This window comes from Nicotiana tabacum, chromosome 14 (genome assembly GCF_000715075.1).
Source record: "Nicotiana tabacum cultivar K326 chromosome 14, ASM71507v2, whole genome shotgun sequence".
Lineage (NCBI taxonomy): Eukaryota > Viridiplantae > Streptophyta > Magnoliopsida > Solanales > Solanaceae > Nicotiana > Nicotiana tabacum.
In genome coordinates, this window is record NC_134093.1 from 61,187,310 (window position 1) to 61,202,572 (window position 15,263).

At 37.6% G+C, this 15,263-nt stretch overlaps 1 protein-coding gene across 4 annotated transcripts; it reads left to right on the forward strand.

Moving 5' to 3' along the window:
• Nucleotides 1-744: 744 nt before the first annotated feature.
• Nucleotides 745-12,244, forward strand: LOC107770850 (YTH domain-containing protein ECT4). 4 transcript variants are annotated; one of them, XM_075229596.1, is made up of 9 exons: nucleotides 758-1,051; nucleotides 1,564-1,625; nucleotides 1,763-1,904; nucleotides 1,984-2,057; nucleotides 2,165-2,399; nucleotides 2,475-2,641; nucleotides 6,329-6,859; nucleotides 6,993-7,205; nucleotides 11,228-12,244. In XM_075229596.1, exons 2-9 carry the CDS (start codon nucleotides 1,578-1,580, stop codon nucleotides 11,843-11,845), a joined length of 2,028 nt encoding a protein of 675 aa, XP_075085697.1. In that variant the 5' UTR covers nucleotides 758-1,051; nucleotides 1,564-1,577; the 3' UTR covers nucleotides 11,846-12,244. The 4 variants fall into 4 exon arrangements, with proteins under 4 accessions (XP_075085695.1, XP_075085697.1, XP_075085696.1 ...); XM_075229594.1 differs by having other exon boundaries at nucleotides 745-1,051; nucleotides 2,165-2,641; XM_075229593.1 differs by having other exon boundaries at nucleotides 837-1,073; nucleotides 1,527-1,625; nucleotides 2,165-2,641.
• Nucleotides 12,245-15,263: the final 3,019 nt, after the last annotated feature.

Below are 15,263 nucleotides of genomic sequence, written 5' to 3' on the forward strand. Positions count from 1 at the left end.
AAGTCTAAAGAGAGAAGCCTTTTATTATTTACATTCTTCAATTTGTCTAAATTTATAAATAATACTTCTGTATATTATTTATTGACTTTATAATTGTATCTTGGTTATTTTTTTTGGTGTTTAAATTTTTTTTTGAATAATTATAAAATTTATCAAGTGGCTTTGTAGTATCTTGACATTTAGCTTAATCTTATGAATAATAATTTTTAATCCTAAAATTGTTAAGTTGCTTTTTATTATGCTGCCACTTGGCTTCATATAATATTTTTTTCTCTCCTTTTATTATGTATAGATAATATAATATATAATACATAGACATCTCCTTTAATATAACTTAGATAATATAAATTTCTTACTTCGTCCAAAATATATATTATTTTATTATTTTGTATAAAATGTATCAATATTTTGATTATTTTTTTCTACATTATATGGATTAAGCAATTAGATTTTTCTTCTATTTTATTTTCAATTTAAAATTTTAATTTTTATATATTTTTTACTATGTTACTTGTAATTGTTTCAAATTCAAATTAGACTTTTCTTCTATATTTAAATTCAAATTCAAAAAGAGTAACTAATTATTAACAACACATAATACATAATTTAATTTTTTAAAAATTTAAATTTAAAAAGACACTAATTATTAACCTAATTAATTTTGTCCTAAAATTGCTAAGAGACGTTTTATTATGTTATCACTTGATTAGGGATATCAACCGCCTTTTAGTATTCGGTGGGTTTGAATGGGGAAGTTGGAGGGTATTATGGTAACGTCATACAAACTGTAGATGCCGAGAAGTACATCCATACCGAAACGTCCCTGCAGTGTAGGCAACACACTCATTTTTGCACAACACAAGTCCGCCTTTTTTTCTTCCTCTCTCTCTCTCTCTCTCTCTAGGGTTATGGTTTCTTAACAGCGTTATATTTGAACCCTTGAGAGATCAAATAATGGTGCAGCAAATCTCCTTTTTGTGTGAAAAGCTCTTTAATTCAATCCGTCTTCACTCCTTCAGCTCAACTATGGCTTGATTCTGCTCTTCTCTCGGTAACTTTTTATTTTATATTTTGTAGTCAGTTTTACGGTGTGCTTCAATTGGTGTTTTTATCTTCTTCTGTGGAAATTGGCTATTTTAAACTTTTTGCATTTAAGAATATTAAGTTCCAAAATATATTTATTTGCTTATTGCTTTATTCTTAAGCTGCTTTACCATTAAGTCATTTTGAAATCTGGGTGTCGAACTTTGTGATTTTTTCACTTGTGCTTATTTGAACATTGGAGTGCTGCTGATATTTTGAACTTATTAATTTTCTACTCCATTTTTGTGCTTTTTTTAACAAAGATGTGTTTTTCCTTTCGTTCTATGGATTAGTCAAGGTCGTGGATAACTTGAATATTTTTGCAATTTGAATTGTGTGTGGCCATACTGGAGATTGATAAGCAAATTGTGTTTGGATTTTGAAAGAAAGAATGATATTCTCTCCTCCCTACTTTTTGTTTTATTTTGAAACTATACTGTCAGATTGGCACAATTTTTATGCATTCTATTTCTGGTGAAGGTGGCGTTCCTGGTATGGAAATGTATAATGTTCCTGAACAAGGACATGCAGATGCTTATATGGTAAAGTTTGGGCTACTGATCACTAATGGACTTTCTTAAACATCTTTGCCTTTAACATGTCCGGTGACATGAATTGCTCATTTATTCTTGAATGTGGTGTTTTGTAATGATAGAAGATTGAATCCTTGTTTTAACAGATTCAAGGAACGGAGCCAATGCAGATCACCAGTCCGCTGCTTCAAAACTTTGAAACTATGTACAATGAAGAACTGCCCGAGTTTGTTGTTGATCAGGGATTATATTATCCTACTACCACCAATTATGGCTACCTCTGTACAGGTACAGGATTGCTTAAATTCCATTTGAGATGACATTGATTGCCTCAATACACTCAATTAGAATTATTTGACTTTGTTAGGATTTGAATCGCCCAGCGATTGGGATGACCACCAAAGAATTTTTGGTCTGGATGGTCAAGATATTCAGTATATGGTTAGTTCATTTTCAGTTTTATGTCTTATTAAAAAGTAATTTCTTCAATTTTCCTGTGGTCTCTTTCTTAATTGTATTTGCTAACATCGTGTTTATTTCCATTTCAGGGTGCACCAAATGAAAATCTCCCATATATGTATTATACACCTAACTATGGATATGCAGAGTCTCTGTTCAACCCGTACAACCCTTACATCCCTGGTGCTGTAGCAGGGGTTGATGGCTCATATTTAGGAGCACAACAGTACTATGCTATCCCATCATATGAAAGCAATGTGTCTTCTCCTTCGTACTTCCCCGTGGTGCTACTGAATACATCTGACGTTATGGCGAACAGAGCAGGTACGATAGTTGAAAGTACCGTATCTACGGCTAATAGAGCTGATGTTTCTCGTCTCAAGCATAATTTGTCTTCAGCATCTCCAACCTTCACCCCAGCTCCATTTAAGCCGGCTTCAGGTCATAATAGTTTTAACAGAGGATCTGGAATTGCAAAATCTAATGGTAGATCAGGCAAGCAGCCTATGATGCATGGAAATGTTGCTTCTGATAGGTTCTCCATTCAATCCTCGGAAGTACATGCTGTAAGGATTTATCCTAGTTAGTGATATTTCCAGTATTGTGTTTTGGCTTTTAAAAGAGAGGGTGTTCCCACGGATTTATCTGTGTTGCGGAAGCCGAATATATAGAGAGGGATTAAATCACAACTACTATATCTAAATGGTAGCTAATAAATAGTAAATGAGACAATAATAAAAAGTAACACCAGAAGTTTACGAGGTTCGGCAAAATTTGATTTTCTGCCTAGTTCTCGAACACAATCAACTCAAACTTTATTTCATTCCAAAAATGCAAGTGAAATACTACAAGAGAGAAAGAAGACTCAAATGCGTTATGAGATAAGAAGACAAATGAGAGGTGTTTACAAATGAACAAAACCCTTGCTATTTATAGAAGGGAAATGGCCTTAATAATGTCATGCATGACATCACATAAATTGTGATCATGCAATGTAAATGCATGAAAAATGCATCTATCAATTTCCTCCTAAAAGGAGACTTCCAAATATTCACACTAGTTCACCTTAATCTTGTCAAATTTAACAAATCTCCAACTTGACAAGATTTCACTCTTTCAATTTTCTCTCACTGATAAATTTTGATTGTGTCTTCAACTTCAATCTTCCAAGTTCAACAATGTTGATCAAGTTCAAACAATGTTAAAACTTAATCGCAGTCATCACTTTTGTTAGCATATCGGCAGGATTGTCCGTAGTCCGAATTTTCTGCACCATGACTCCACCTTCTTCTATAATATCTCGTACAAGTGATATCGAACATCAATGTGCTTCGTCCTTGCATGATAAACTTGGTTCCTTGCTAATTGGATAGCACTTTGACTATCACAAAATGATGTGATGTTTTCTTGACCAATACCAAGCTCTCTAAGCAACCCTTGAAGCCAAATTGCCTCCTTTACAGCCTCCGTAATTGCCATGTACTCTGCCTCAGTAGTAGACAAAGCAACCATTGACGGCAAAGTAGACTCCCAACTAACAGGTGCATTTGCAAAAGTGAAAACATAACCAGTAGTTGATCTACGCTTGTCCAAATCACCTGCATAATCCGAGTCACAATATCCAACCAGATACTGATTATCTTCCTGCTCAAAAATCAATCCAACATCTACAGTATTACGAATATACCGTAGAATCCATTTCACAGCTTGCCAATGCTCCTTTTCTGGATCATGTGTATAACTGCTTACAACTCCGATAGCATGTGAAATATCAAGTCTTGTGCAAACCATTGCATACATCAAGCTACCAACGACATTCGCATATGGTACTTTTGACATATACTCTCATTCAGCTTCATTCTTCGGCGACATAGCATCACTAAGCTTAAAGTGAGGAGCAAGCAGAGTGCTAACCAACTTCGTGTTCTCATTCATAACAAATCGATCTATTACTCTCTTCAAGTATTCTTTCTGAGATAGACAGAGTTTCTTTAAATGTTTATCTCTTTTTATTTCCATGCCTTGTACCATTGTATAGAAGATTGTTTCAATACGTACAACGATTTTTGAAGTTCGCACACCATATTTTCCTTTCTAGCAACTTTGAATCCTTTTGGCTGAGTCATGTAGATTTCCTCTTCCAAGTCCATGTAAAAATGCAATTTTTACATCTAACTGAACTAGTTCCACATTCAACTGTGCTACCAAAGCCAACAAAACTCCAATGGAGGAGTGTTTCACGACTAGAGAAAACACCTCATTATAATCAATTCCCTCCTTTTGAGCGTATCCTTTGGCCACCAATCTTGCTTTAACCAAGAACATCTTCTTGGTTAGGAAATCCTTCTTTCTTTGCAAATACTCATTTGCACCCAATTGCTTTCTTTCCCTTTGGGAGATTGGCCAATTTTCACGTGCGATTCTTATGAAGGGACTGTATTTCTTCATTCATGGCAATCCTCCACTTATTTTGTTCGGAACTTTCGATTGCATCTTTATAAGTGGTAGGAACACCATCAACTACAATTGAGGCTGCACAAGCCACTATCTCTATGAGACGAGCAGGTTTTTTTATTATTCTTTTTGGCTTGCTGGTTGATATTTTGATTCAAGTTGTTGAGGTTCTTGAGTTGGAATCTCCCTCTCCACTAGCTCTTCTTCCAGAGGAAAATCTTTTGTTGTTTCCTGGTTTTCTCCCTGTGTTGGGAAAATTAATTTTCTCTCGAACTCCACCCGTTTTGAAGCACCATCAGTTTGTTTGACATCTTCAACTATTACCTTATCTGTTATGGCAGATTCATCAAAGGTAACATCTCTATTGAATATAATTTTTCTTGTCTCCAGAAGTAATCCCCATAAATATAACTTTCTTTGCTCTCGGATCCAATTTTGATTCTTTCACATGATAATATGCAATTGAGCCAAATACATGCAAAAAATTATAATCTTTAGTAGGTTTTCCATACCATTTTTCAAATGGTGTCTTGCCACCAATAACGGCAGATGGTAGACGATTAATGAGGTGGCATGCATATGTTATTGCCTTAGCCCAAAATTCTTTGCCTAGGCCAGCATTGGACAACATAAACCAAACCTTCTCCAGCAAAGTCCGGTTCATATGTTCTGCCACTCCATTCTGTTGTGGTGTATTTCTGAAGGTGAAATGTCTCAAAATCCCATCATCTATCTTTCTGCCTGTTTGAGTCTCTATCATCGCCTTCCATTTGAGAAACATTCCCAACACCTCATCTTTGGTTTTCATCGTATACACCCACACTCTCCGGGAAAAGTCATCAATAAAGGTTACAAAATAGTGTTTCCCACCTAATGAAAGTGTTTTGGAAGCACCCCAAACATCAGAGTAAACATAATCCAAAATACCTTTAGTATAATGGATAGCTTGTTTCAAATTTAACCCTTGTCTGTTTCCCCTTGATATAATGCTCACAAAATTTCAAATTGCAAGTCTTTACACCTTTTAACAATCCTTGATCTGATAAAATTTTCAAGGATTTTCCTCCAACATGTCCCAAGTGCATGTGCCATAGCTTGGTTGCTTCTTCCTCCTTGTCATCACTGGATGTCAATGTTACTGTCCCAATAACTGTACTACCGTGATAGTGGTACATGCTATTGTTTCTCCGAATTCCCTTCATTACCACCAGTGCACCAGAGCAAATTGGTCCGGCAGGTCAGACCAATTTGTTAAATTTGACAAGATTAATGTGAACTAGTGTGAACATTTGGAAGCCTCCTTTTAGGAGGAAATTGGTAGATGCATTTTCCATGCATTTACATTGCATGATCACAATCTATGTAATGTCATGTATGCCATTATTAAGGTCATTTCCCTTCTATAAATAGCAAGGGTTTTGTTCATTTGTAAACACTTCTCACTTGCCTTCTTATCTCCTAAGGCATTTGAGTCTTCTTTCTCTCTTGTAGTATTTCACTTGTAATTTTGGAGTAAAATAAAGTTTGAGTTGATTGTGTCCGAGGACTAGGCAGAAAATCAAATTTTGCCGAATCTCGTAAACTTCTGTTGTTCCTTTTTATTATTGTCTCATTTACTATTTATTAGCTACCATTTAGATATAGTAGTTGTGATTTAATCACTCTTTATATATTCGGCTTCCGCACCAATCTATTTATATTCTCATTCCAAAATTTGTGAATTTATTATTTTTTCTCTTTAATGGGAGTGTGGCCCTTGGATCGCTTCCTGAGTTCATCATATCTTAATCCTTGGACAGGGTAAACTTTCTCAAGCTACAGGATGTGTTATGCATGGGAAGGTTTTGTCTAATCATGTTCAACTGAGAGCTACTGTTCCTTCGAGTGGTTCGTTTAATCTTGGATCTGATGCTCATGAGCGGGCTAGTGCAGGAAAAGGTGGATCCAAGTTTCTGTATGGGACAGTGCCAAATGATGTGAAAGTTAGATCTGATTCATTGAACGAACAGAATCGAGGACCTAGGACCAATACATCAGAAAATCAGTTGGTTGTTAAGGCCTACACAACAAGAGCAGGGAATGTTAATGCACAAGGGAATATTGTTATTCATGCTGATGAGTACAATAGAGATGATTTTGTGCTGGATCTTCTGAATGCTAAGTTCTTTGTTATTAAATCATATAGCGAGGATGATGTGCATAAGAGTATGAAATACAATGTTTGGTCATCTACACCTAATGGAAACAAAAAGCTCAATAGCGCTTTCAAAGATGCTCAGAGAATTGCTGCTGGAAATCCAAGAGGCTGCCCAGTATTCCTCTTTTTCTCGGTGAGTGATTACTACTCCCAAGTTTGGTCAGTTTTTAAGCATGAAGCAAAGCTATGATTATTCAATTGCACAGATCTTTTCATTGTTCAAATCAATTCACTAAATTGGTTTTGTTTTTAAATATGAAATGAAGGTGAATGCTAGTGGGCAGTTTTGTGGTGTTGCGGAAATGACTGGCCCTGTAAACTTCTGTAAGGACATGGATTTTTGGCAGCAAGATAAGTGGTCTGGTAGCTTCCCTGTGAAGTGGCACATCATAAAGGATGTCCCAAATCATAACTTTAGGCATATTATATTAGAGAACAATGAGAACAAGCCAGTGACTAACAGCAGAGACACACAAGAGGTTTGTTACTTATTTGGCGTACTGTGATTCTTATTTTTTTTACTCTTGTTTTACTATTGATATGCTGTCCTGTAATTCGTTTTCTATTGGTTGACCCGGAAATATTAAGTTGGTTGACTATGTGAACATCTTTAGGAAGTTTATTAAAGCCATATTCAAGGAACTGCAATTCCATAAATTTGCATAGGGGCTTCCAATGAGGTGCTTCTCCCTAAAAAGTATTGTATTGCTGGGTTGGATATTGGCTTTGCTCATATATTTTCTCATGATTTCAGTGCTGCAGCATTTACTTGTTTTCTTTAGCCTTTCTCTTGTTTCTTTATGCAGAGCTTATGTGGAAAGATTATCTTCATAGGTGAATGTAATTACCTGAAAATTCAAATGGTCTTTGGTTGTCCTGGTAGATAAGAAAAATAGCAGGGAATACACTGAGGAAGTCATCTAGGATGGGCCTGAATGCCTGATTAACTGAGTGCAGGATATTTTGTTACCAACTAATTTCAACCTTTTGGATGGTCTCTTGGAAAAAGTTTTATTGTCCCAATGAAACCGGCCTTTTTCCACAAAAAAATTGACCTCTTTTCTTGAATTATTAAAATTTGTCTAACAATTCGAACAAATATAAACTAATACTGTGTTATATTACTCTAACTTGATTTGATATCCTATCAGCTAGCTGTTTCACTTTCCATGAACATTTTTCTTCCAAACTCATTATAACAGGTTGTTTATTCAATTACTCAGTCTATTTATCAGGATGGACAAGGTTTCATGGTACCAACAAATACCTTCTGCAGAATATGCCTTTGTGTTGCACTTGTTAGTTGTTACAAAAATGGATAGAATTCAATCCGCTAGACATGCAAATATTCCATGAACCCCAGTACATGATCTAATGCATCAATAGCTTTTTTGTTACACCAAAAATACAAGTTTTGTGACATTTGAACTTCAGCAAAGACAAGGGTGACAACTTATCCTCAAAACTTCTACTATTCCTCTCTATCACAAGTTGCCCTAAGTATGCATTGTGAAATACTTTTTCCATAAGTTCTTATGCTCTTCTCCATTGTTCAACTCAAATTGCTATGATAAATTTTCATATCTCCATATATATGCATAGAAAAAACTTTAGTTGCACATAATAATGAAGGATGCCATGAAGAGTATGAGGGGAAGAAAAAGCTTGTGGTGCAGATGTTATCCCATAGAGATTTGGAAATGTGTTGGAATAGTATAACTTATCAAGCTATTTAATGCTATATTTGTGATTGGAAGGATGCCTGGCGAGTGGAGAAAGAATACATCGATCCAATATATAAGAAAAGAGATTCAAAGTTGTGCGAATAAACATGGCATTAAAATTATGGGCCATATGATAAATTTTTAAATGACAGCATAAACGTGGGGACACTACAAGAATGCCAGAGAGCCAATTTAAGTAGGCGCTTGGACATACGAATTGTAAAATTCGAAAAAATGGTGAAAAGTTTTTTCAAGTGAAAATGGTATTTGAAATTTAGAGTTGTGTTTGGACATAAATTTCAGATTGGGCTGTTTTTGAAGTTTTGTGAGTGATTTGAGTGAAAATTTTGAAAAACAGCTTTTTGGAGTTTTTCAAATTTTCGAAAATTTCCAAAATGCATCTTCGAGTGAAAATTGGAAATTTTATGAACAAACGCCGATTTCGAAAAAAAGTGAAATTTTTTTGGAAATTTTTTTTATGTCCAAACGGGCTCTAAGTTATGCCTAGTAGATCTTTAGTGCAGGCTATATATTCTTAAGAAGATTGATGAAACTTTATAGGGAGATGGAGGACTGACATATGGTATTCACTGGCCTAGAGACAAAGCTTGTGATACAGTGCCAAGAAAAGTCCTTTGATGATGCCATATAGAATTTGCATTGACGGAGGCACGGAGCTGTTTATTATAGGAATAGTGGTTGGACATACAAAGGATTTCCTGTAATTGTCACCAGGGATATGCATTGGGCTGGTAGTTGGTGCTTGCTTACCCATTATGTACGTAGGATGGGCTCCCATGCTGCATTTTGTAATAGAAGACAGAATTTACGCGTTGCATGTTTAGCTGTCATAAGAATAGTGAAGGTGATGTGGGATTAGATGGAACGGGATGCTTAAACACAAAGAATACAGATAGCTAGGCTCAACATTCGATGAGAATGTTATCATAGATGAAGATGTAGCACATAATCAAAATAGGATGGTTGAAATGGAGCAGTGCTATTGGAGTGTTATCCCACAAGATGATATCTACAAAAGTGAAAGACAAGTTCTAAAGAACGATTGCAAGACTGACAATGTATATGAGAGTGAATGTTGGCCCTTTAAGGTCCAATATATCCAGAAGATGAATTTCACATAAATGCGGATATTTAGATGGATGAGCAGAATTAGAAATGATCGTATTCGTCAGTAACTGCAAGTAGCGCACACAAAAAATAAAATGAGAATGTCACTCGATTGTTTGATCTTATGGATGTGCGCTATTACAAGATTAGACACAATTGGAAATGCAGTATTCGGCAGAGAGCGCAAGCAACACACTTAGGATAAAATAAGAGAATGTCGCTTGAGATGCATTGGTCCGTAGGTGTCTATCCATGGTGATTAAAAGTATTAAAAGAGCACGAGGTAAACCAAAGATTCATACAGAGTTAGCAAAATGTAGGGTACAACAGAGTAAAAAATTAAATAAAAAAGATTCACATAGGTGGCACCAATTAGTTGGAATCAAGGCTTAGTTATGTTGGTACGCTTCTTTACGTCCAGTACTTCGGTCGGGTTTCTTAGTCTTCTTAAGAAGTTCCCATTCCGATAGAAATTGTAGAGAATTTCTGGTGTTAGAACTTAGACAACCTAAAATCGTGAATATTGGATTGAGACGGGTCCAAATGAAGGGACATGGTTGTGGTGATTCATATTGCCGATCCAACTAGCTTGGGATTTAGGCATAGTAGTCTTCTGCTCTTTCTTAGTCCATTTGAGCTTGCATCGAGTCTTTCAAGCTCCGGGCATCACCCATACTACCACAAACATTCTGAGAAACACACATTGAATTTGCCAGATGAATCTGCGATGTTAATAAGTGTTTGACTAATCACTGTTTTCCACAAAAGTAGCATATACTGCATAATTCCTTGCCTTATTTGAAAGATTATCATGTGTACAGGAAGCCTCATGGAGTGTTATCTATCCTAATCCAGCCACTTTTGTTGGTGCATCATTTAATGTGCTAAAGCTTCCATGGCCACTGAGGGTACTCTCCTAGTGCTGCCTTCAACAACCACTCATAGCTTGATTAAGCTGATAAAACCCTATCCCTTTAGCCATCTATTGCATCGAGTCTAGTTTATTGTCATCTAGCTCCATATCTTCGAATCTGGAAATTAGTAGACACACTCAACTAGACACACTCAACTATGCTCTCCGTTGGCAATGAACTCAAGGGGATTTACGCTCATGGTACCTTTTTTTATCAGTGTTATTAAAAGCCCTCGCTTCATCGCTTAAAGCGATGCAAAGCAAGGAAGTGTTGTTCTTCATTGAAGTGTGCGCTCCAAACAATGACGCATAAAGTGATCCAAACTAAAACTGAATTTTTTCTTTAAATTTCAACTTTGAGGAGCTGATACATTGTCCTATATTGGATAGTGAAATAAGTCAGTCTAGTTATAATTTGATTGTTATAGTACTAAATTCATATTTGTTTTTATATGTTTCTATTTTTCCATAAATTGTGCGCTTCACTTCAAGGAAGCATGTTGCTTCACTTTTCGCTTTTCGCTTCAAACCCTGTGATTGTGTTGTTCTTGCACTTTTCGCTTTTTGGGTCACTGCTTTTGATCATATTGCAGTTGTTTATCTGTTTTGGGTCTATGTCGTATATTTCTTTTTTTGGGTCTAGGAGAAGTTTATAATGACATTTTATGTGAACTCGAGGAAGGTCATTGATGTTCCAGATAAAACAGAAAGTCTGACGTTATTTGTTAACGTGCAGATACACTACAAGAAAGGCATTGAGATGCTGAAAGTATTCAAGAATTATGCATCAAGGACATCTTTACTAGATGACTTCATGTATTATGAAACTAGACAGAAGATCCTGCAGGAAGAGAAAGCCAAGTTGCTAATGAGCTATAAAAATCCATTTCTTGTGCCTGTATTAGATCCTCCACGCAAGCTAAATTCTATTTTTGATTTCCCTTCCGGTGAAGGTGAGACAATATCTAAGCACAATGATTCCGTGCAATCTGAAATTTGTGCGGTTCCTGCAGACCTGGATTTGAAAGATTCCAAAACCAACAGGGGGAATGCAAGTGATGGTGACAAATTCGTGGTAGATGGAGATCCCAATACTAAGAGTGCGTTGAGGATTGCTTCCTTAGCAATCAATCCAAAGGACTTGAAATCTCATCCCCCAGAAGCTAAATGCACTACTGCTATCACTCTGGCAAGTGCGGAGTCCGTTGATGTTGTCACTGTGGGGTCTATGCCAGTAAAAGTTAATGGATTTGCTGAATCTTCTGGTTTTATATCAATTGGAACAATTCCACTGGACCCTAGAGCTCTCCAGCGTGACAAGGCAAGTGGATCTGGAAAAATTGTTCTCAAGTGATGCAAGCATAATGTCCAGAAGCATTGAACAGAGTTACTTTCCAGCTGTGTATTATAATTGGTGCGCTCATAGTTGATCTGCAGTCACTTTTCTGAGGAATTATGTGTTCATTTACCTTTCATCAAGGGTGCGGTGGAGGTTCTAATTTTAGGTTGTGTTGGGGTCGGATGGTTGGCAGAGATTTTGCTTTAAATACAATGTAAGTTGTCCCTTTTGTCATTTTGTTTCAACAAATTCAGGATATGAAATCCTGTCCTCATCATTACGAGGAAACAAAGCAAAATAGATAAATACTCAGCACAATTTTTCTTTATTTGCGGTAAACTTTGATTGGAAAACTGTAATACGTCCCCTCTATATCTCTCCAAAAAAAGAAAAAGTAAAAACATAACTTTTCCATTTGCAGCCCATTAATGGACAAATGTAATTCTTCTTTACTTCTTTGTTGAATGAAAATTTAGACCTTCCCATGATGTTATGCTGGACTAGTGCAACTGCTGCGATGGGAATGCGTCCAATGAAATTTGTGATTGGTCATTGCCAAGAGCAACCTCAAAGCTTAGGGCATTTTAATTGCAATAAACGTGTTTAGTTATTCGAATTATAATATTGCAACAAATTTTAATTCTTCTGTATCTGCCCCCGTCCTAGCTGCTGTATCCCCCCGTGATGGAGACCTAAGGCCCCGCAGGGGGGGGGGGGAGTCCTCGTGGCCGTCGATTTGGTGGAGGATGACTTTACTCTTCGAGAGACGGCGAAGATACACATCTGTGACGATGTTGGGTTGACCTCTGAGGCCCCACAACTGGAAGAGGCGAATGCAGGCGTGCTGGTGTGTCCCGAGTGGGAGATGGTCGTCGAGAGGACACTTGATGATGTCTCCATGTTGGCGAGGTAGGAGGAGGCTTCATCTTAGGCCGGTAGCGGATGCTTCTCCGTCAGTCGAGGACAGGGGAAATGACGTCATCGATGAGGGCGATGAGTCAGGTTCCGACATGGACCCTGACGATCATAGGATGATCAATGAGAGGCTCACTCAAATTGAGATGAGGATGGAGGGAGGTTCTAGGACCATCACGATCCCAATGGATCGTGATTTACTGTGAAATACTGAGGAGGTGCTCCCCGCTCTCGGTTCTCTCTGCTCTGACCCCGAGGGTGTGACCCTAAAGGAGATAACTGACGGTACCTTGTCAAAGAACATTGCCGGTCTCGCTCTCAGGGTAAGTATGGCTGTTGTCTGTTCTTTTTCTTTTGCCTTAACTTATTTATAAGTTCTAACTTTCGCCTTTTCTTTGATTTGTAGACGGTCATTCTGCAAATTGAAAGTGCTCGGAGGGAGAAGAGACGTAAAGAAATTTAAGTGAAGTTGAAGGGTAAGTACGAAGAGTAGCGTAGAGAGTACTGGGACCTTCGGAGGCGACTTCGCGAAGAGGGTGACGTGCCGGCCTTGAGAGAAGAACTGAAGAAAAAGGACGAAGAGCTCATGGTGGCAGTGGAGAGGTTCAGCGTTCTTAAGGGAGCGTTGAAGAGAAAAGAAGAAGAACTCGAGCTAAGTAAGGGCATGTAGGCCCAATGCAGCGATCTTCAAATTCAGCTGGTTCAACTGCGAAGCCAGTTGGACAGGTGCCAGCTCGAAATCGACACTCTTAGGGGGGAGGTCGCTGAGAAGCAACAGTTGCTCGAGCAGGCGGAGTCTTCCCGACTGGATGCTCGGAGAAAGGTTGACATCCTCGAGCTGGCGAATAGGACTCTCTGCTCTGAGCGGGATAATGTTCTGTCAATGGCTAGAGCTAAAGAGGAACGGCTTGAGGAGAGGATTGGGGAACTGGACAAGGAAAACTCTGAGCTGCATGATCGAGTTGCTGCTCTTGAGGCCGAGAAAGCCTAGCTGCTTGCGCGATCCTCTTCGTCTAATGCTTCTGAGTATCCTAACATTCCTCGGAAGCTGTACGAGGAGTGGATCCACGCTGAGGCCCGACTGGATGTGCTCCGTAATTTGAATACGACGGGCTCTATTTTTGAGGCGGCCTTCGAGGATGCTCGAGTCAAAGCTCGTGAGGTTCGGCTCGCTTGTGATTATGATCCTGCTACGCCTCAATCTGGTTCCGAGGAGGATGAGGATAAGGATGAGGGTGTAGACCGGCTTGCGGACGGTGCTTGGTTTGACTCCGCTTACGGCCAAGGCGAGGATGAAGAGGGCGTCGAAGGCCGGGATGGTGATGGCCACTAGTTTTAGTTTTAACTTCTTGTATTTTTTTTGTTGGCGTCTTCAAGCGCTTTTTGTAAGAACTCTTCGTCTGAATATCAAAGTTGTCTTCTGTTTTATACGCACCTTTTTCATTCCTGCATTTTGTTTCTGTGCTTGCATGTTTTACTTTTGTACTTGCGTATTTTGCTTCTTTATTCCCTTTGCTTTTATCCTCTAGATGGCCGTAGCTGTTGGGCCGAATAGCCGTGGGCCGCATCGGCTCTTTGTTTAAACAAGTCGAGTATGTCTCTTAGTTGAGATGTGGCCAGAGATCGATAGGTGTTTTTCGATTTGGTCGAACACACATTTAAGTTAAGTTGAGGCCGGATGCTGATAGGTGTTGATCGAGCTAGTCGAACGTTCTTTTAAGTTAAGTCGAGACCAGGGGCCGATAGGTGTTGTTCGAGTTTGGTCGAACTTAACCGTTCACTGAGTCGTGGCCGAGGGCCGATAGGTGTTGTTCGAGCTTGGTCGAACTTAACTGTTCATTAGGTCGTGGCCGAGGGCCGATAGGTGTTGTTCGAGCTTGGTCGAACTTAACCGTTCATTAGAGTAGTTATAAATGTGAATTTCTCTTACTTTGACGTCGTTGCTCTGATTGCATTATTTTGCCCTTGGGCAATTTTTGGAGAAAGTTACAAGTTTTGGGTGTTGGCTGGCGTTCCAGTCCCAGTCCTAGTCCCAGTATATCTAGTCTCTTTATTGTTCGACTTGGAGAGTCTTGACAAATATATGCCGTTATAAATGATATTAAATTTAACATTTAAGATACATATAGTTTCTTGAAAATATATTAATTACTAATCATATATTTGTAACTATTACTATAAAAATAATTGACATATAATTTTTAAATTAATAATATTTAACTTTAATTAATTTAAAAACTAAAAGTACATATTTTGTAAGAATATCCTGGACCACGGGCTTGATAAAAAGATTAATATTTACAAATATAACGTCATAACATTACACAAATGTTTTAAGAAAAAATAATCTATCAATTCTAACGGAAAAAATGAATGATATGCAATTTGAATTAATAAGTTAATACTACTAAAGCAAATAAAATAGAATCAAAAATATAACATAAATTCAAAATCCAAAAAAATTAACATAATACTCTTATGTAAAATTACAACATAACATAAATAAGTTTCAACATAA

Coding starts and splice junctions, on each gene's coding strand:
- LOC107770850 (XM_075229593.1), top strand. CDS start 1,542: ATGCATTCTATTTCTGGTGAAGGTGGCGTTCCTGGTATGGAAATGTAT. Junction 1,905..1,983: donor TTATGGCTACCTCTGTACAG/GTACAGGATTGC, acceptor TGACTTTGTTAG/GATTTGAATCGCCCAGCGAT. Junction 6,860..6,992: donor CAGTATTCCTCTTTTTCTCG/GTGAGTGATTAC, acceptor TATGAAATGAAG/GTGAATGCTAGTGGGCAGTT.